Source organism: Anas platyrhynchos, chromosome 12, assembly GCF_047663525.1.
Source record: "Anas platyrhynchos isolate ZD024472 breed Pekin duck chromosome 12, IASCAAS_PekinDuck_T2T, whole genome shotgun sequence".
In the NCBI taxonomy this organism is placed as follows: domain Eukaryota; kingdom Metazoa; phylum Chordata; class Aves; order Anseriformes; family Anatidae; genus Anas; species Anas platyrhynchos.
Window position 1 is genome coordinate 14,304,873 of NC_092598.1, and position 21,921 is coordinate 14,326,793.

Consider the following 21,921-nt stretch of genomic DNA (forward strand, 5'->3'; position numbering starts at 1 on the left):
ATTTTCTGAACTGGTGAGAAATAGCTAAATAGCTTCCTTCAACTGTGGACACAATAGTTATCTTAAATGAAGTAAACTGTATTAAACTCCAAGGGTAAAAAAAAAAAAAAAAAAAAAAAGTAATATTTGCTTGCTTGCTTTCAGGCTGACTGCATTTCAAGTGTCATATAATATGAATTTGATGTAAGACAAGGCAGTTTTCAAATCCATAGTACCTCACCATTTTAGCATAAATACCGAGTTACTATCTATTCCATTGAGTGTCTTCCTCTTATCAGGCAGCTGGTGATGCCAACTGTGATTCTCTGTTCAATACACAGAGTTGCCCTTTTAAGTTGGAGTGAAGTTTTTTGCTTAGGAGTTTGGGTGTCAGACTCCCTGGACCCATGTTCTCACAAATACACAAGACTAAATCAAACAATTAGGGCTAAATTTTCGTAACTGTTGTAGATATGTGCTATAATTCTTTAGCTGGAAACTGTTAGTAGCAGAGCAAATAGTGTGACTGATTTTAAGTCATGCAGCCTTTTTGGAGTTTATGTTTGATTCCTGCAGGAAAACAGTTCCGAAGAAGTTAAATGATGTCACGTAAACATAACCTCTGACTCAGGATCCACAGTCAAAACTGTCTGGCAATGTTCATTCATAATTAATGCATCCACTTATTTTTTATTGGTAACTAAGTGGCACTGGTGATAAGAAAGTATATTTTTTCCTGAGTTAAAATGTGGGAAAGGAAGATGGGAGGAAGGTTGATTTCTGATCAATTCACCATAAAATCAGCTTATAAAAGCTAATGGTAGTATTACTGAGGTATTAAATATACATGTTAAAAAATGAATGATCGGTGTACTATATATGTTATAAAAAATTAATTATATATCCTCTAATGGCCATAACAAAAGACATTGAAGATGTTCTACAAGGTTACATTTGCATATTCTTGTTAAGGTTTTTAGATGTATAATTTTAGGGTAACTTCTATAACCCACTTTTAAAAATTCTGCAACAGTCTGTGAATCTGGAATATTATTACAGTGAGTCCCATGCCAGGTCATTCTGGATTGAAGCACACAATAGAAAATCAAATTAAACAACACAGTGAAATTATAAAGGTCTTTCAGCTATATGCTTCTTAAATTTGGAGTAACATGCACTTTATATATTTACAAGCAGTAACTTTAAACTCAGCGCAAATGCTCTGAACTGATTGTTGCTAGGGCACTGTTGATCAAAACAGTTTATCAAAAAAATAAAAGACATTTTGACATTTGTATACTAAAGTGGCCAATAAAAAGCTTTGGGTAGATATGCTCAGAGAACACAAACATTTACCAATAAAGCCTTTTGTAAACATTACTTTCAAATAAAACTGCAGTTCTTTTAAGCGTATATTGAGAAATCTCACTTTCCTACTGTTGTTCACAAAGAGATGGTTATTACAGCCTGTCATTAGCAGCAGCGATTACATTCAGGAATACACAAACATTCAAATCCTGCTATATGCAAACTGATACAGAGCCACCAAACGTAGACATCTGCATCAGTGAGATGTCGTGTTTTACTACAGAGTAAGTAAATACTATAGCGAAGCCTTCAAAGAGATTTAGAGACCCCATCACAGCTAGTGAGCTAATATTGTATGTAGCTCACATATGGTAAAACTCTTTTTTAAGGAAGAGACATGTTTGATGTCGTTTTAGCTAGACTTTAATCAAAGTTTGGTTAAAGTTTGGCTTCTTAGCGCTGTCTCTAAATGTCATGTCACTCACTGTTCACATCCTAATGACAGTCTACACACACAATTGTTTATTTGCTCTTTTTATACCTATCCTTACTCCACCTTCTGTGTAAACTCACATATTAGCCTGTATGGGCATAAAAACAACAGCGTATGAGTTTTATCTTAGAGGTACTGCAAGGACATTCAGACACTTCTGATGTACATAGCCCAGTGTCTAGTAGCAAGGTACCTAAAATCCCTCTGTATAACTGGTCTCCCCAGACACCACCTTTCCCCTCCTTCCTGAAACATTTTTATGAGCCATGTTTACACATTAGTGGTGGAGTGCGTGGTGGAGAAGTTCTCCATGCGTATTCTGACCAGCTTCTCAGGAGGGACTGGCCTCAGGAAGAACTTGCAGTTGAAGGCCTGCCGACAGGCCTTGCGGAAGTTTTCCGAGAGGAAGGCGTAAATGATGGGGTTGATGCAGGAGTTCCCGTAGGCCAAGCAATGGGAGATGATACGGAAGGTGAAGGAGACGTTGTTCAAGGGAAAGTGCCCGAACTCTGCCCACATTGTGATGATGTGGTGCGGCAGCCAGGACAGCAGGAACACAGCAACCACGAGAAGCACTGTCTGCGCTGTCTGGAAAGACAAGATCAAGTATTAAATTGTTGCTGTGCTCATGTGAGTCAAGTGAGGCAGCATGACCTGCAATGGTGACCACTGCCAGGTGGGCAAACTATGACAGTATGAAAAAGGATGCTAAAAAGCAGCCTTCCTCCCTGTAAAAACAGAATTTTGGCTCTCAGTTTTTTTCTTGGGCAACTAAAGACAGTGGAGATAGTGCCCATAAAACCTCAAACAAGAAGTTTTAACTAATGCTATCCATGTTACATGGACAAGTTGAAATAATATTCTCTAACTTTTGAAGGCTGAGGAACATTAAAAGTATTGAAAATAACCATAGGGGAAAATTGTCTGTTTGGAAATAGGCCGCTGAGAGGGGCAACAGGGACACCTCTGCATTTCTGAGGAGAAAAATTTATCCAGGAACTTCTCTCTTATGGGTGAAACAAACAGAATAAAAACCACCAACCAATGTAGAGAGGCTTTTAAAAATATATATAGTGCTCTTTTGTTATTAATATTACTAGGATATACTCCTAGCTAGACAATATGCCTCTAGGATCCCAGCTTGCCTGTGGGCTGTGTGCTGGGGATGTGACCCTGCAGCACCAGCTCTCCAGCTAGGCCATCACCCTCACAAGCCATTGTTTGTCAGCACCATATCAACTTTAAACTGAGGTAAAATTTTCCAGAAAAATGTTCCTGAAAGTCATAATCCAAAAGAAAGGTTAAAGAGAGGTGAGCTGTTGACTACAGCTGTGGTGGCCCCTCACAACTGTGGCAGGGGAAGAGGAAAGAGAGCTGAGGCAATGCCTCAGGAGAGCTGCACAAAATGGCGGAGCAGCGTGAGGGCTTGGCTACCTGAGTGGAAAGGGTAGGGGGAAAGACAGCCAGGAGCAAAGGTAAGTAATGGGAGCTGTTTGAGTTATTTTGGTGTGAAATTTAGCTGGCTCTTTCTTGGGGTTTTGTTGTTGTTGATGGGAAATGGTAGTCTGGGGAGAAGGGCTTGGGCTGCGAGGAGTCGAGGTGGTGAGAGGGTTGAAGGTAAAGACTAGCGTGTCTGTATTTTGGGGCAGTGAGCTAAGGCTGTCTGCTGTTCCAGAAGAGGAGATCCACACCAACGTAGGAAAAGTCCTGTTCCCCATAAATGTTATAAAGCTAAAGTTGAGGGGACCTGCCAGATGCATGCTAAGAAGTAACTTAGCCTTTACTGAAAAGGCATATCCCCTTTTGAACAAAGCCTCAACCTGGTATGGTTAGGGATCTGTCTGACAATAAAAGTACCTACTTTGTTTTATTAATATTATTTCTTCTGTTCAGAAGTTGTTGAAGAATATAAAGTATGACTTTCACTGACTGTAAGTTACAATTAATTGAATCAAACTATAACTCACCTTCCTGCAAGTCCCTGAGGCCTGTGTGGACAGTACCCATGTACTCAAGTTTAAGCATCATGAGAGGGTTGCTTTTCTCTCACTTTCTACTTGTAGCACATGCAGGGAACACTGAGCAAGGCCCAGAGAGCCATTAATGCTGTTTTTGTTTCTTTTTTTTTTTTTTTTTTTTTACCCATTCAATTCCTTCTTCTTGGAGCATTGTAGCAGATGCACAGCAGGTGACTTCTGTCCACTCCCCTTGCCTAATTCTCAGCAAAATGTGTGATTTTCAACTTTAGTGTTTATCATTTGTATTTTGTCACTTAAATAAATACAACATTTTGGGAATATGCAGATATTATCCTTCTCCTAAGAAGAATGTGAGTTGTACAAGGAAGAGAAGAGTGTTGAAGAAAACTGAAAAGTTGGGCTTAATTTCAAATTAGGGTTTACAGCCCTATAGGTCTAAGCTAATTTTTCAGTCAGTAACTCCCTTCCATGATTTCAGGTGAACAGGATGCAATTACTTCTCTACAAGAGAGATGATTTACTAGTGAACAAAAACTTATTTAATCGCTGTGTTAAAACTTATAAATAGAAGCTATAAAGAGTCAGGGTTACGTATATAAAACACCTAAGCTGGAACCTCTTCTAGGAGAAGGGAAATCTCTCCCTGCCCCACAATACAGCAAACAAAATAGCTGCTGCAAAATCTCCATATCCTTCTGACTTTTCTGTAGCACTACAACGGTTGGCATGACTTGCCAAGTTAAGTGCATCTCCTTGGCAATATTTCAGTGGTGACTAAGGTGGCAGGATAGAGATGGGCTCAGGAAGATAATTTTTTGGACTTCCATTTAAATGGGAAAACATTTCGTGACTTGCACTTGTCTCTATACTCTCTGTGTTCTTTGGGTGAGATGGAAACTGCAATTTGTTTTAGTAACTATCTAAGGCACGTGCTTGATGCTGTGTGAAGAGTAATATGAGGAAAACAAGGAAATTACTCAAAGAGCCACAGAACTAATGAAGCTGGATTTCTTAAGGGATCATGTTGATTTCTCTGGTACCCTAGCAGACAGTGGTGGTACAAATTAAATATTTCTCCTCAGAGTATTTGCTGTATTTCCCTTGTCAGTGGCACTTCAATAAAAACGTAATAAAACTTCTCTCCTCTGGAGTCTACTTCAGAGAGTTTTTTTTTTTCTAGTTTCCTATATCAATGAGTTAGGTATAGTGTTCATGAATGTTTATTGGCTAACAGTAGACCCCTCTGCTGCAGACTACAAAGATCATGTTCTGAAGTTGACGGCAGTATGCTCCAGGGGAGAGTGGAGTGGTAATACTTCATAGAAGAAAGAAGGTAAGGTGATTAGATCTTGGTGTGTAAGGTCTGGGATCACAACAAATGACTGCAGTCCTATACATAAGAACCTATGGGAGGCAGTGCTAAAATATTTATAAACAAGTATTAAATGTTTATAAACTGGCTTGTTGGAAGGGGTTGGAGATATGGGGCAAAATTACAAGAAGTTCACTTGTCTTCCAGATTCATGTTTCACCTTAGTAACAGCCCTATGCTGCTCTTGAAATTTCATAAGATTGTTTGGAATTTAAAATCCTTTTTATTTTTTAAACATTAAAATACTTCAAAACCAACTTGCAGTTCTAAGAAAATGTTAAGCTTATGTGTTCAGATATAGGTCTTTATTAAATCTATGGTTAATGTCATCTAGTCAAATGGAGTTAGATCAGGACTTTTATATTGTTTGGACCTTCCTAAATAGTAGCATTAAAACCTGCAGAACATGAGAGGACACTAGAATTATAATTGCTGTTTATAACATACATTTAATCATGTTTTATATTTGAATGAATCGCACTAAAATATTTCAAGTATATTCTGCTTGCTCTGACAGTAATAAAGTGGGTGAAGGCTAAAGGTGCTTTCTTGGGAACTGTTGTGGGTTTTTGTTGTTGTTGTTGTTTTTTTTCCCTCTCCTATTTGTTTAACCCTGCAGAAAAGTCAACTGCATGATAAGAAGGTTTTTTTCCTGTGTTGGATAGGCAACATCTTTCCCCTGTTTACATAGGGCCTGCAGCAATGATCTCCTGCAATAAAAACAGACAGTCATTGAAGTTGAAAAATGCTTTTGGATGAGGGCCAACAGTGTCACCTTTGCTTGCCTTAACTGCATTAACAAGCCAGTTAAAATCTGTTAAACTCTAGGAAGATGTTGTATCAGATCAAGATTTCTGTGCAGATAAGAGAAAACAGTTGCTTATGAAACAAGTTTAAAAAAACATGGGGAGCAGGGCGTTTTCTGCCAAATAGATGTATCAGGTAAATTTGTATTAATTTTGAAAGGCCTGTAGGTTCATCCGGTACGTAGCATATTTTGGATGCTTCCTTGTTTTGCATACCAAAATGCTCTGTCTAACATATTAGGTGACAAAGCATGTTCCCATGTGAGTGTACAACCTTTGCTCTTGAACTCCTAAAAATTGAACCACGCTGGGAACCAGATGCTGTCCTTGGTAATGTGCTGGTACAATTGGAACTGAAAGACACAGAAGTGGTGGCCTTGTGGGGTCTAGCTTGCTTACTGTGGTAAGATGGGTGCTAAAGAAATGATGAATAGTAGGTACCGTTCTTAACTCTCACCAGCATTAATGGTGCTACTTTTTTACCCTCTAACAATGTTAAATAGCTTCGGCATGTTACCAAGGCAACCTTTTGTAGCATCCTTCTGCTTAAATTAGGGGGCTACAAGCATTGAAAGATTCTTTTGAATAGGGGATATAGACCTAGATTCTTTTTTCTTTTTACTGTGAAATGGCAAACCATGCATTCAGCATAGGGATGGATATTAAAAACGGATTTGCAGTCGCTGTGTGTTAGCACAAAGCTGTTTCTGAGATCCAGCTACCTGGGATTTTGCAAATGAGAATATAGACAATAATATCAATAACCTACATAATTCAGGACTCAAAGAACCTGTTTTGGAAATGGAACTTTTGTCTATTTTTTCCCCTCAAATTAGGGGATATGTGGCCCAGAGAAGAAACCGAAAAAAAAACATTGTTTTACTTTTAAGACAGTAACAGTCTAAAACTAGTGCTAATATAGACTGTGAACAGCTGCAGAGGATGGATCCAAATCGCTTGTGTACAGTTGGAGTTTGTTCAGTGAGCTGTGATAATTTGCACCATTAATGGGTTACTGTTGGTCTAGCTCTGCCCAGTTAATGCTAACATTATGGTTTGTTTCTGAAGCCTTAGTGGGTCCATAGAAGGCATGTACAATGGCCACCGCTGGATTATTTAACTGACTCTTATTAATATTTTGCACTCTTAGAATTCTTTTGAGAAGCTCCATGAAACAGCTTAGTGCATTATTTGTTGTACAAAGAGAGTGTTGAAGCTATACAGTGAATCAATGGCAGAGTGGGAAATAGAGACTGGGGGAAATCATAAATGTTTGTTTGTCAAACAGATAAACTTGTTGTTTCCCCCCTTAATGTTTCTGCCACGCAGGATTGCCTAGAATTTACTCACTTATTCTTCTGTTATAGTCATATGTGATCTGACCCTCATTTATAGATTTCCCAGGGTTTTTTTTACCTTTGATTTTCTTCAGCCCTGAATGAGCTATATCTTGCTTTTAGTCTTCCCCTGTCCTTCAGAAAGTAATGCTGAAACGTGTTTAAAGACCCCTTTTTAGGGAAGTACCTAATTTTTGCAGGATAATGAAGTTTTTAGCATTTAATTTTGATTTTGGAGTTGTCATTCTTGATAAGCTTCTAATGAAGCTGTCTCAACTTGCAAAGGCAAAATGAAGATTGAAACATTTGGTTCATTACATGGCAAATATTCCATGAGCTTTTTTTTTTTTTTTTTTTTTGTGCAGAACTACCTGATGCATTAGGTTAATAAATAGTCTTGAGATAAAATATACAATGGACAGAACAGTCTAAAGGTAGAAAGCCTGTCACTTCTCTCATCTGGTCTAGACACAGATATTTTTTTTTTCAGAGCTGATCAGACTATCCATTTGTACCTCAGCCAAACAGAAAAGGGAAAGAACATTCAATGAGGCTTTTATTGAACAGTATGTTCTCACTAGCTTACAGAAAAACTGGGATTCATTAGTGGGACAGTTACTGTTTTCTGAATGTGGTGGAGGTTTTTCCTCCTTTTCCACAATTTTGAAGAAAGAAGCATAAAACCTATGCCTCTTTTTCTGTGCTGTCTCATTAACAAATAGCAAATCTTTCTTTATTACTGCTTTGCAGGAGGACTGGGCATATAATGAACTGGACTATGGGTCTTGCTTCCCTTCACTCCTCTAAACCAGTTTAAATTAATAATATACTGCTGTGATGCCAAAGGCAGCCTTACTCCAGCTAGTGCTGCTTCTTCACACCATACCATACTTCCTCGGCCATTGTGTGGGGGCCAATACTTTTCTCCTGACTTGTAATAAAAAGTCATAAAAATGTTTTCTCTGAATTATTTTATTTTGTTATGCTTATCTCTAGCTTGCATCTTTGTTTTCCCTGATATTTGAGAGACAGTTGGTACATGTTTTTATTGCCCAACATTTGATTTGTGTAAGCTACTGGGTGTCAGTCATGGCTATTTATTTTATATGTGTATACATACTATACTTGTGGTGAAAGCTTGGCCAAAATCTAGTGACCCATGGTGCTCTAAGCTTTTACTTTTAGATACTACACTGTGTCAGTACCCAGGAAGGATGCATGGCTCAGCACAACCTCCTGATGTACTACTGGAGGTACTTAGCAACTTCTCCTGATGAGAACAATTTTTGCAGCCCTAGACACTGTTATCCTCTGTTTTCAGAAGAGAGAGATAACAACATTTATTTGCTCGGTCTCTCTAAGCCAATGTGCAGAAACTGTCAGTTTTTTCTCTCCTGGTGTCAGGTTCTTCTCTACTGTGTTCACAAATCTGACACCCACTGATGCATTTGTAAGCATCCTTTTCTGCCTGTCAAGTTATAACACTAGAAAGGTACCAAAGCACAATTTGAACTCCAGAAATATGCTTATAGCTTCGTGATAAACACACAAGGTTTCAAACAGATGTTTCAGAAAAATCCATATCTAGTCTTAGCCAGCTTAAATTTTGGACAGCAGCTTCCTCTGCTTCAAAACAAACTCATTTGTTACTTGTTTATGAAGCACTTCTCACTGTCCTCTGGTCTTTCTTTTATTACTCTTGAGTGTAGTTCTAAAAACAGCACTGAAAGTGTTTTGTTTTTTTTTTTTTTCCTCCCCATTGTTTTTCCCCTTGTGGTCAGAAATGGCAGTTGGCTGTCACGAAGAAGAGGAGAGATTGAAACATATAAACTTTCAGTTGTAATCAGCCCATTTTGGCTACTTCCTAAGTGGTGAACTCTTCATTTTCCCAGTAGCTTGTTTGCACTGGTCTGACTACTCCCCTGAATGTCTCTGATTTTGTGATAATGCCGCTAATCCCCTCTGTTGATGCTCTTGATACTGACTCACTTTGTATTCAGAAATGCTTATAAGCATTATGATATTCTTATTATCTACTAATTGGTAATGAAGCACTCTATTCTTGCTGCCCTAGGTTCTTGTTAGCAAAACAGCTTGCAGGATTTCAGTTTTGGTTAATATTTTTTGTTAGATGGATCCCAAGATTTCCCATGCTACTTTTCTGTCCTTAGCGTTGGTCATGGTTAAGCACTGAACATCACATTCATTAAGTCTATATGAAAACCCACTGGCTGTGTGAATAGAAGTCAAATAAATAGTTCAGCATGTAATAAACACATTTCACAAGCATATAGGAAAGCAGTTGCAGTGAAACTTTTGTCTGCCTCTCTTGACCAAAATGCTCAAGAATACCCATCTACCTTGAAGGAATTCTGTACGTTGTGCCTCAAGCTGTGGTATGACCTTCAAAAAACAATGAACTTGTGTGTAGGTTAAGTATAGGGTTGTGAATGTATGAACTGAGGAAGACAATAATCTTAGCTTCAAAGAGGGAGATGTGTTTTAAATTGACTATTACAATTTTGGAGCAAGATCTTGGGTTTATGTGTTTTGTGAACACATTAGCTCAGTTCTTAAGTAGTGGCTATAAGAGGGAGAAATAATTAAAAAAAAAAAAAAAAAGGAATAAAATTTTAGGAATTATTATGAGAAGAAGAGAGAACAAAAGAGTGTTTTCCCACCAGGTAAGATTGGTTCACCTTTCTATTGTAGCTAAAAATAAAATAGTACTTATTTGTTAGATTTAGATGTTTCAATTGGCCTGTTAATTGGAGCTTCTGACTTTTATTGCCTCTAAAGATTCCACAGCTCCTACCTTCCTTTCAAGGGACCTTGCAAAATAGCTGTGAAATTCACAGCCTCAGAACTGTTTTAAAGCTTGACAAAGCATTTCAGATTGTTCTTTAAAGATGTCATAGGACAAAACTAAGTAAACATTGAGGAACCCTGGGGTGCTGCAAAAGCCAGTAAGACACCACAGGGCCATTTCATGATCAGACTAGACCTTGGTTTGCATTCATTTCCATTATTAAAATGTTATTTACTGCAAATGTATATTTGGAGTTCCTAGGGCTGCGTTCTCATGAAACACTTTTTCAACACTGTCAGATAGGGAATCGTTAACTTTCCTTGGAGCCAAAGACTTACTGTGCTCTTCATTATGCATACAGGAAGTAACAGGACTGAAATGTATTTTATTTTTGATTGAGAGGTGCACAGGATTTCCTAGCACGTTGTCTTGCTGTCCTGCCTCAACAACAGATTAACCAAAATTACGAAGGGGACTCCTGCAGTATCACACCATCTCAATTGTAATGTTGGCAAGCTTGTTCAGCTAGCAAGAAGTTAAACGGAGAAACTGGCACGCGTGCCTTTTTTGCATGCACAATCTAGCTGAGACAAATGGAGTGGCAGTGCCACCGTACTTCAGGTGTATGTGTCAGAGCTTCTCTTAATTGGGCAGGTAGCTAAAAACTGTAACAATCATTTTAACTTTTGAGGTGATTTTGTTTCTTTCCTCAGCTAACTGACAGTAGGCATGTGTGTCTGCGTATGCAGCTCTGCTCTGTCCTTGCACAGTTGGTGATCCTCTGCTGGATGCAGGTACCACGCACGAAACAAGCCTGTAGGGAAGGCTGAGAGCGCTGCTGCAGCGGCAGGCACAGGAAAGCCATGCTGTGCTTGAAAAATGCAGAACAAAGAAGTGGAGGAAATAAGCAAGAGAGTTCTTAAAACAACAGATTTCTAGTAATGTAGTTCATTGTTTGAGTTCTGTATCCTAATTTAGAAAAAAAAACAAAACAAAAACAAACAAACAAAACTTTAAAGGAAGAGGTTGAACTACAGTACTAAAGTACTAAGCATGTGTTCTGTAAATGTACTCTGTATGCTTGGATAGAATTAAATTGATTTTGCTGTTGCCTTCTTTGCTGCAGCAGTACAACTTGGAAAGGCAGGTGTATACTGTCACGCCGGAACTGTCCAACCTGTGTGATCATCATCTTTTTAGAAGCTACCCTAGGTTTGCATCTAGCAGGTTCTCTCTCACCTGTTCTGTAAATGTTAGCCTTATCCAGATTCACAGTTGATTTGGCACTCACTCTATGGCATTCACGTTGTTTCTAAACTGTTTTATCTTGGAAATAAATATTCTATCTTGAGTCTGTATAGCCCAAAGAAAAGGCATTACAGTTTCTGGAGCTCATGGCAAAGCAATTTGTTTGCAGTGGCAATGCCAGCATCCATTTCACCGGCAACTCTTGTTCAACATGGATTTGAGGTCTGCAATTTGATTTTCTGAACAATTTTACTCCCCTATATAGCCTAGATGAACGTAGTGAGGTCTGTACAAATAGCTGCTTGCAAAATTTACTGCTTATCTCTTTAAAAAAGAAAAAGAAGACCACACTCCAAAGCCATTCCCTTAGGGGTGGAAGGAGGATAAAAACTGGTGTGTTTTTTTGTCCTGTTTTCTTGAAATTAAAGGAATGAAGTAAGTGCTGAGTGATCATAGTTCCAGACTGATTTCATCTGTGTACCAGTATGACACTTTGTTTTCCATATTAGTGTGGTCAAGATGCACACTGAAAATTACCTGATTCACATCTGATTATTATCACCTCATGTTGAAAGATCTTGTTTTCATGTTTTGGTGGATCCAAGGTGATAAGGGCTTGGCCATTGAAACTGCATGTGTTTCATAAAGCTGAATGTTTTGTATTTGCTAAATTAATTTTTGAAACATGGAGCAAGATTCACTTGTCAAACATCTGAGTGAAATAAGCAAAAGCTGGTTGCTTTATCGTTAAGGTTTAAGACCAAACAAAACTACTTGTCCCTAATAGACCAATTAAGTACATATGAAGGAAGCTAATTTAACAGAACTGCCATGCACATATGAATTTTCTATTAGGCTCTAATGTGAAGTGTTCTTAAGAAAATCTGCTTTAAATGATTGACACGCAGTGTGTATCGAGGATACTATGAAAGCACATCTGGGAATGGAGCGAGTCTGCAGGCTGCACAAGAAAGATTCCTTATAAAGAAGAGAAGTAAACAAAAAGTAATTGCAGTAGAGATGTCAAAGACGCTGTTCGGCCTGCAAAAAAATAAATGAGAAATTTCTCAACAGAAAGCGCTGGCAGGAGACAAATTGTGGAAGATGTGTGTATGTATGTGGAGGGATGTATTTGATTCATTTTTTTTCCTTGAGTCTAACTGCCATGAGGAACAACAGTCTCAACCAGGTGTTCCAGAATTATGGCCATAGAAACACTTAAGGGGAGGGAGGAGGAAATGTTTTGACATTAACTTGTCTGAACAGGCAAAGTCAAAGGTATTTTTTATGATCAGACCTCTCAGTTGTATCTAGTCAGGAAACTGAAAGTTGAAGAAACTGTAAATCTGTTTTTCATCTAACTCTACAGGTCAAATCTGGAAACGATGCAAGCAGATATATTTGAAGAAATGGGTATGGAAAAAACAAACAAACATATCTGTAACTTCAGTGTTTCACACGAAGATGAGACCAGTTTTTGACAATTGGTAGCATTCTCTTCAAATATAGGAAAGAAATAGGTATAGGGCCATTTTTATATAGGTAAGGAAAAGACAGAAGTGGAATTTACACCATCTAAAGCGTTTCATAGAATCATAGAAAAGTTTGGATTGGAAGGAACCTTTACAGATCATCTAGTTCCCTGTCCCTGCTATAGGCAGGGACACCTCCCACCAGCCCAGGCTGCTCAAAGCCCCATCCAGCCTGGCCCTGAACATCTCCAAGGATGGGGCATCCACAGCTTCTCAGGGCAGCCAGTGCCAGTTCCTCACCACCCTCAGAGTAAATAATTTCTTTCTAATATCTGATCTAAATCTGCCCTTTTTCAGTTTAAAGCCACTCCCCCTTACCCTGTTACCACACTCCCTGACACTCCCTTCCCAACTTTTCTGTAGGCCCCCCTTAGGTACTGGAGGGCTGCAATGAGGTGTCCCTGGAGCATTCTCACCTCCAGATTTAGGGATTAGGGACGTGTTGCTAATGTTCCTGAGTTATGAGATTATTCTATGCAAAGAACAGTGCTTCTTAGCACTTTATTTGCTATAGCTGAAGTAAACATAAGCATCAACAGATCTTGGTTGCCTTTTGTCATGGTAGCTGCTGGGCAGGCTTTGTTCATATCTTTGTTAAGCACACAAGACTCAGTGCAGATAAAAAGCAGAAAGTAGTCAACCTGCCCAGAAATGACACTCCTGGTCTTCAAGTTTTAATTCACATTGTATCTGTAGCAGTGCCAGCATTCAACAGCAATTCAGAAGGCAGAATAAGGCATGGTATTCTTCAGTGTAGCCAGCCGCATGTAGGCTTGGTGGTTTGATGTAGAAGGCAATACGCAGCAGCTGATTATTGCATGATTTATTGCCTTAGAAAATGTGATAGAAAGATTGTTTGTCAGAATCTGCTTGAAGTGAGATGAGCTGGACTAATAAAATGAATCTCAGTAAGGCTCAGAAACAAGCGAAACAAGCAGATGAGCAAAGTATTTGTAGGGCTTTGTATGTTTACTATGTGAACTCAGCATCTGAACACAGAAAACAGGATCAAAAACACCCTAAGGGAGAGCAGAAAATATCAGTGAAATATTATGTGTGTTGTGTATTATAACTTCTGTGGTCTTTGCAATATTGTCTCACAGCGTAGGAGTATCAGCTGAGTTCTAACCTTACAGGCAGTGTGAGTGCAAGGCTGATTATGGATTGATACTTGTATGTGTGTTACCAACAAAGCTGAGTGTATGTAATGAAGTCATAGAAACTAAATATAATCTATAGCTAAATCTATTTAGGATTCATTGTCATAAAAGACTGGAAAAATCTCTGTAACAGCTCAAAATCAACTAAAACCAGCATAGAGCAGACTAGAAAAACTGTAGCATAATATTACAGAGGATATATTTTTCTATTGAAAGTATATTTTTCTATTGAAAACCCTTGACTTCTGTTTGAGATGCTACCACAGCATCCAGATTGCACAGTTAGCATCCTCAAGTACATCTGCTTTTTCCTAAATAGGATGTTCATGAAGATATCTGTGTTGATCAGCACTGTACATTCTTGTGACACCTTGGCTGCATGCAAATATTACCTTACTCAGATTAATTTTTCTGAGGTGTGCAACAGGTGGCTGTGTTATGTTTAGAGAGACCTTTTGGTTTCCAATGTAGGAAGACCCTTTGGTGGAAAAAGAAATCAATAGAGGTACAGGATCCGGTTATGTTGGTGTATAACAGCAGTATGCTGGCAAATCTGGTACCTTGAATTCCTCATCTTGTGAGTGATCTAACTCTACAGGGGTGAGGTGTGTGTGTGTGGGGGGGTCCAGTGAAGAACCCCCTGGATGCAGTTTGTTATGCCCAGAAGCAGGTTTGGGTTTTAACATTTCTGTAGCTTCATGCAGCTGTGGTACCAGTGTCTGTGCTCCAGCCACCCTTCACCTGGAGTCATGTGAAAGCTTTGATTTCTGTGTCTTGCACCCTTTTCAATCAAATGTCTGTGTTTGCTGTAATAACCCTCATTTTGGTCATACAACTGTCCAGTTTCCAACTGTCCGGGCTGAGAGCAAATCGAAGCTGTGCCTCATCATTTCCACTGGCTGTCACATCACCTTGGTGGCATGCACGCTGCTCATCTGGGTTGTACTGTTGCTGTGCCACTGGCACAGACTGTGACTGTCCTATCAGCAGGTAATGGTAGGGCCCTTTTACCTCCCACCTGTGACCAGCCAGACAATCTATAGATTCACTCATTACTGTACACACAACAATTATAACTCTTCTGACTGAAATAGTGTTTTTTCTTTTCATGACAGATAAATTTTATGTTGCATTGCTGCTCTTGATGAGTTTTGTTACCTAAAAACGTCTCTTAGTTATGGCTTATTCACTCTAAGATTCCTACATTGAGGAAAAAAAAAAAACAAAAAACTATCCTTAGTATTTTTCGCAGTTAATTCTTGTAATTCTGCTTATTTCATACAGCTTGAGCAGGGATAAGCTGATGTTTGACTTTCAGAGAGGTCAAAGTGCCAACCAAGGTCAAAATCAACCACATACTAGATGCAAACCTTAGAGATCTTAAACGCAAACTGCAGCAAAACTGAGGTACTGCAGTTTCAGGGTTCTTCACGTGTTTTCCTTTTAGCTTGCTGAAGTGTGCTCAGATGCCTAGATCTTCTAATAGCCTGAATATCTTTCTGCCTGTCAATGTAAAAACATTGTACTTGTGGGACTTCTGTTATAGCAAAATAAATCAAAAGGCAGTCCAGCGGACATGTGTGTAGAGATCAATAGAGCAACTCAATAATGGCCTCACTTTGTACAGTGTCTATAAAGATATAACAACTTGTCAACATGAATTTGAACTCAAGCTGAAAGACACAAATGACACTTGTATGTGAATGGAGCTTGAAAAGACTACTAGTTATCTTATAAACCTGACATATCAGTGTACAAATCAAAGATGCTTACCTTCTTCTTTGATCTTTCTGACTTCTTAGAAATGTTCTTTACCTTCGTATGGAGGTGATATAGAACCTTGAAAAAAGGAGCAATACATTGAATATGAAATTTAATTGTATATGTTAGTATTGAACTTATTGAATGAGCACCAGACGTTAAAAGAATTGCTCTAGCATGACGTCAGGGATCAATCTGGTGCACTGAGATTTTTAATTCTAAGCTCTCCCCAGTTTTCTTCTCAAAGCTTGTTTCTTGAAGGAGAAAATAGCAAGCTTTAAGAAGACTTAGTTCAGCATTATTTAAGAGCTCAGCTGACACTATGCTGAAATCAAGAGGAGACTTTCCATGGATTTTTGATTTTTAGATTGTGTTTAAATTATCCACATTTACTCTCTGGGCTGATTACTTAGAAGGACTTAGAAGGACAGAGAACAGGCTGCCAACGCTGTACCCCTGTGTGACTGCTTTGCCACTCCTGACTGCAGCACTTACAGCTGGGGCAGTCAGAGTGGGTTCTCCTTTCACAGGGAGAGTCATAAGAAATGTTAGAGCCCTGTCAGGAAATTCTCAGTTAACAACATTTAGATTAACCTTTAAGAACCTGATTATAGCACAGCTGTAACCTGGCAATATTTATACTTTGGCCTTTGCAGGTAAAAGGCTAAGTTTTCTAAAGCAGTTAATGAACAAAATAAAGCCTCTATTAAATGCAGCTCCCCTTCCATTTGTTGCTGTGCTCACTAACAGCAGTGAGGGGAAAAACAACAGGAGCCAAAGGAACAGGATTTGTGAAGTCTAGTGGGTTTTTCCTCTTGTGACAAGCAAGGCCTGAGATGTAAAGATTTTTAGCTTAAATCTAAGTGCCTTGTCCTGTCCTTAGCACTGACAATACTAAAATAAATCAGTGTTGAAAGTATCACAACTTTTGATTAAACAGACATGAGCTTAAATTCCAGGAAAATATATTTTTGTTCAGGGGAGTTGACATGCAACTGACTAGTGACAAGGAAGTTTACTCCCTAGCAGTCACCAGGCACTACACAATAGGAGATTAATTCAAAAGTCACAGAAACTTCATTCTGGAAGTCCATCATAACTGATAGATTTACTGTCTGCCTCAAACATGCTGAAGATCAGTAAAAGGAGAGAAAAAAATTGAACAATGGCAATTCCCAAGAAGAAAGGAAGAAATTCCCTGATGAAGAAAACTTAAATCCTAAAATATCTTTCTAGAAATCTTTGCAAGACACAAAGTCTGAGATTTGTGTCAAAAAAAAAAAGGCAGCAATGTCTCTGATACTAATTCTGTATACTCTGCACAGCTTCATCCTCCATGGTGTTTTTCTCTTGTATGGAGCAAAGATTTGTTATCAAGAAAGGACAAACTGAAAACTACAAAAATCCACAGGAATCTTTTGTAGATTTGGGTGTCAGGCTGGGATTGAACTTTCATGTATTCGCTTTGTCCCTGAATAGAAATGTTTTTCATTCCTCTTTATTAGATGGTGTAATTTCATTCTTGTTTCCCTCCCCCTGTCCCAGAGAAGCATCCTATTCTAGGAGGAACATAGGAAGCACTGTGAATGCCTTATTTCTTGGCTGGGTAGCTTGCATGTGTGAATCTAAGCCACCAAGAGGTTGGGATTGATCCTTTCCTCTATCTGAATATTACTCACATCCCTCTTACTCACCTTGGCATAGCAGCAGGTGATGAGCACCAGGGGCAGGAGGTATCCCACCAGCAGGATGGTAACCTTGTACGTCTGCTTGGCCGTTGATCCCTCTGGCCAGTTCTCCCAGCAGAAGGAGCTGTTGGGTGCTTGCTGGTGACCACTCACAAGAGCCTGGTGCTGGGCCACGGGGATGGCAATGAGTAGAGACAGCAGCCAAATTATACCCACGCCGAGGGCAGCGTTGCGTTTGCTGCGGATGCCGGATGAACGCTTGGCGTGGACCACGGCGATGTACCTGTCCACAGACATGGCCACCAGGGTAAAGATGCTGACCAGCATTGTCGCCATGGCCAAGTAGTGAACCCACTTGCAAAAGAAGGCACCGAAGATCCACTCTGGAAGGGAGTAGATGGTGGCCTGGAAGGGGACGCAGAAAAGCAAGAAGGAGAAGTCTGCAATGCTCAAGTTCAGGATGAAGATGTTGGTGGCACTGCGTGATGGGCGTCCCCCAGGCCGGAGACGCCCCAGAACAACCAGCACCAGGGTGTTCCCCACCATTCCCAGGAGAAAAATGAAGCCGAAAAGCACCGGTACGATCACCACCTCAGGGCCACCTCTGGTTGCTCCTGACCAGCATGGTGGGGCCCCTGTCTGGTTAGTCTCAAGGCTGCACTTGCTGGCGTTGGCTCCAAAGGAAAGCGCGAGGTTGTCTTCCTGCTCCTCCATGGAGCCAGGCTGGTTGGAAACCGGGGAGCAGTCGCTGCAGCCCTGACTGCTGTGGGGCAGCTCTGTGTTTGCTGATGGTGGCCAGAAGCTGGATGCTTGGGTTTTCCAATGTTCTGTGCCTTTGCTCAGGGGAGCAATTTTCTTTGGATGATTCTTCCAGGTCTTGTCTGTCTCTTCCAGGAACTGGCAAAAAGAGGTCTAGGAAATTGCTCTCATCCAAGGGGTTTGGTAGCTGCTGTTGGAGGAGCTCTTGTGATACAGGAAAAGTCTGTGCCAGAAGGGCTGAGGATGAAGCAGAGGCAAAGAAGCTGCAGCCTGGTTTCCTCATGCCCCTCCTCTTCAGCTTCCCTCCCACACCAGTCCCCAGAGCTGCAGCTGCTGTACCTGCTCTCCAGCTCTGCTCGGAGCTGTGACAGTGAGAACAAGTGCTGTCTGTGACTGGAGCCCTTCAAAGAATAACCCTGGTCGGCTTTGTCTCCATACGTTACCAGTCTCCATACATTACTACTCGCGAGGAGGGGGAGAACAAAGTGAAAGCGAGTTTTAACCCACAGGGATGGATTGAGCAGCATATGCTGAATGATATCCTGTGCAATGTTATAAGGAGCATCCTTGGAGCTGGCCACAGAAACAGGAGAAAATCTAAAATGTTTTTTTTTTTTTGTTTTGTTTTGTTGTTGTTTTTAAATCAACAGAACAGTATTTTGTTGTTTTGTTTCAGTCTCTAATGTGCTCATGCTAGAGCACAAAACAATCTGGAGACCAGTGATTTCAGCACAAAAGCCTGGAGAAGCCTTAGTCTCTGCCGCTGGCTTCTGCCACTTCTTTCGTATCTTTCCAAATTCCTTAGTGCCTGAACGTTCGTGGTTCTTGTTGATCTAGCTGTAAAGAAGTTCTGGGTTCAGCCCAGAAGTGCCAAGAGCATCTGCACTGGAAAAGGAAAGGCTCAGTCATGGCAGCTGTGAGCAGCTGTAATATTCCCTACCAGGGAAGAGAGATGGCCTTTTTTTTTTTTTTTCCTTTTAAGAAATTTTATTAAGGATTAATGGCTTAGTCATGTTCTTGATGCTTACTTCTAGAAACAGCATGCATGTTCTAGAAGGCACTAAGCAACTTGGTTTTGATGGTCTGTTTCGTTGTGTTTCTGAAGATATTCTGTGAACTGTACAGGCAGGCAGTAGGGAAGAAAAAAGTTTTTAGGCGAAGATGAACAGTACTTGCAGAGTGATTTGTGCCTGCAGGACAGCTTCTTGCATGGAAGAGTGCACACACACACGCGCGATATAGTTCTGAGGCTGGTTATGGGGCGAGATGGAAAGCAGACAGCGTGAAGGATGTCTGAGCTGCAAAGGAAAACGCATCTACCTTTGTTATGTGCCAACGAGCAGATCATCTCCGGACATGGTCCCCTCTCTGCAGCCTGCTCTGGATGCCACCTGCGCCTCTCTTGGTCTTCCGCAGCCCGGCTGCTTTGCGTCCTGTGGCACAGCATCTCAGACACCTCTAAACCTTCCAATTCCCCAAATCTTCTGTCTGCCTGCTGGGATCTGTGCCCTCAGCTCGCAGACAGCTGCTTTCAGCACACAGGTTTCGGGGACCCTGCGAAGCCTGGCGTTATAATGAAGACTTGAGTGCCATCTGCTGGTGTTTCATTTCCTTAATTGCTTGCAGACAGCTCTGACGGTTCTCGTCCTTCCTCCCCCTCAAACATACACTCCTATCATTCAGTAACTAGTTTTGTATTTTCCCCTCGTCCTTGAGTACACATACATCCTTAAATCAGAAAGCTGAAATATGTATTTTTTTCCTTTTGTTGATATGTTGCTAGTAATGTCCCTTCTGTAATTACTATTCATGTAACTTCATACAATTTTTCAGAGAAAGCTATTGAAGGTTGGTTCAATAGTTATCTCTGTATTTTAGATCTGCGGTTTCTTGTTTGTTTGTTTTTAAGTGGACAGTCATACCAGAAAGTATTATTTAAGAAGAACCCGCAGCAATCACAGTAAATGAGTGTGCTTTTTTTTTCTCCTTATATTGGATTTGAGCAGAATAATAAATGACTACAACAGGAGTGGTTTCTCCTGCAGGGGATTTGAGACAATGCATACAGGAATTTGAGAACTGCGTGTCTGTCACCTGCAGAACAAACACAACTTTGCAGATCTGAAAGCTTGCATGGTACACTACACAGAAAATAGGCAGAAGAAAGCACAGTTCTGCTGGTGAGTAGGGAGGGATTTTAGGGTTCTTCAGATCTAAATGCATTTTTTTTCAAAGATCTCTTGAATTCTTGCAGAATGGATGTTCCTAGCTTTTCTATCTTCAGAATACAATTAAAATTAAAAATCAAAACCAACCAACCAAACCACCCTAGCCTGCTAGAATTTGTGTATTTCAGTGAGAGTGTTGTGACCAGGGGATTGGGAAGGAGGGTGAATATTCTGGGTGGAACGTGTTACTGACATGCTGGATTAGACATCCAGTAAATGAGGTGCAAAAACTCAGATTGCTTTCAGCTGGGAACTGAGATGCTGCAAATTTGACTTCAGAAGCTGGCTGCTATGGGAGTATTCCTGTCTGGTCTTACTTGGGAGGAAATGATTTTCAGTGGTAATTTACAGGCTTTGTCAAAACTTTGTCCTGGAACTGTGCTTACTGTGACATTCGAAATTTCCAGAAAAGGTAAAGGCTCTTTCTTCTGATTCCCTCTTTCTGCCATTTCCTAACTGCTTTAAATAGTCTGTTTCTGACAGTGAGAAATCCTCTGTCCTTGAGAACTCACAGCCCAAATGCTGTGGGTTGGGCGCTGACCCTGCTGAGACAAAGGACTTGCCATAAATCAAATCCTCTAGTCCAGGTGGGTGGAGGAAATCAAGTCACTTTATTGAGTGCAGGAGCACAAATAGCATGGGAGCCGTCACATCTGACTTGTTGGCAGTGTCCGCATGGTATAGTAAAATCTGAGGTGATTCGCCTGAAATCGAGAACAAAGAATTCAGTGTGGATTGAGCCACGTGAACTACAACTTCTGCAGTTCTTTAGAAACAGTGTGTTGCTTCCTGAACAAAGACAACTAACGTTTAAACACAACTAAGTGGAAAATGGATATTCTGTAGGAGTAAGGAAAAAACAGAAATCTGGCAGACATCACCGAGATCAAGACAAATGGAAGCCAGTTGCTGTTGCCATTTGTCTGAGTTGATTCTGGGATAAATGAAAGTGTTGGCCTCATGTGCTGAGTCCCTGGTTAACAGGCATCAGAGTGCTGTAGATGGAGGACAGCAGTGGATCTCTGTGGATAGATTGGCACAGCCACAGCAAGGAGAATAGAGGGAGAAGTCAGATCTGGAAACAAGGGTAGGGGGCGGGGAGTGGGAGGGAGAACAAAACATCAGATGCTAATGTTTAAATGGTAACATTTTTAGCCTGTTTAGGTACAAACCAATTTGTCTATTTTCTGATTGCTAATGGGTGCTTCAGCTCCTAATTATACTGAATACCAGGCATGTTGCAAAAATCACTTACTGTTTTGATAATCATGGCTCAGCTTTTTAATACCTCTGCATTAGCTCTCTACGGCTCTCGACTTTTGAGTGGAAGGAGGCCACTCAAGCCTCACAGTCAGCAGTCTTACTGTCACACTTCTCTCTCTCTCTGGAGAAAGTGGATTACATCTCAGACCCGGATCCATTTAAGGGAAAACAAGCAGGCATCTAGCCCCAAAAGTCCACT

General features: G+C 40.3%; 2 protein-coding genes across 3 annotated transcripts in view; one reads left to right on the forward strand and one right to left on the reverse strand.

Moving 5' to 3' along the window:
* LOC101795296 (galanin receptor type 1) lies at positions 1–20,845 on the reverse strand. 2 transcript variants are annotated; one of them, XM_013105259.5, is made up of 3 exons: positions 17,479–20,837; positions 15,797–15,862; positions 1–2,368 (listed from the first exon to the last, which is right to left on the reverse strand). In XM_013105259.5, the coding sequence occupies exons 1-3, from the start codon at positions 18,184–18,186 to the stop codon at positions 2,051–2,053; spliced, it is 1,092 nt and encodes a 363-aa protein (XP_012960713.4). In that variant the 5' UTR covers positions 18,187–20,837; the 3' UTR covers positions 1–2,050. The 2 variants fall into 2 exon arrangements, with proteins under 2 accessions (XP_012960713.4, XP_012960717.4); XM_013105263.5 differs by lacking the exon at positions 1–2,368 and adding an exon at positions 12,677–13,693 and having other exon boundaries at positions 17,479–20,845.
* Positions 2,754–21,921, forward strand: part of LOC101794820 (dipeptidase 2) — a 48,034-nt gene continuing 28,866 nt past the window's right edge. Inside the window, exons 1-2 of the mRNA XM_038185373.2 lie at positions 2,754–3,255; positions 5,012–5,092. The gene's annotated coding sequence lies outside the window, so the exon portion shown is untranslated. The remainder of the gene's footprint in view (positions 3,256–5,011; positions 5,093–21,921) is intronic.

What these genes read in the sequence shown, in the direction of transcription:
- LOC101795296 (XM_013105259.5), bottom strand. Translation starts at nt 18,186, where the DNA reads ATGGAGGAGCAGGAAGACAACCTCGCGCTTTCCTTTGGAGCCAACGCC. An exon ending in TCACCTGCTGCTATGCCAAG is followed by an intron (nt 15,863 to 17,478) that starts GTGAGTAAGAGG and finishes CCTTTTTTCAAG; the next exon opens with GTTCTATATCACCTCCATAC. An exon ending in CAGAAAGATCAAAGAAGAAG is followed by an intron (nt 2,369 to 15,796) that starts GTAAGCATCTTT and finishes TTGTCTTTCCAG; the next exon opens with ACAGCGCAGACAGTGCTTCT.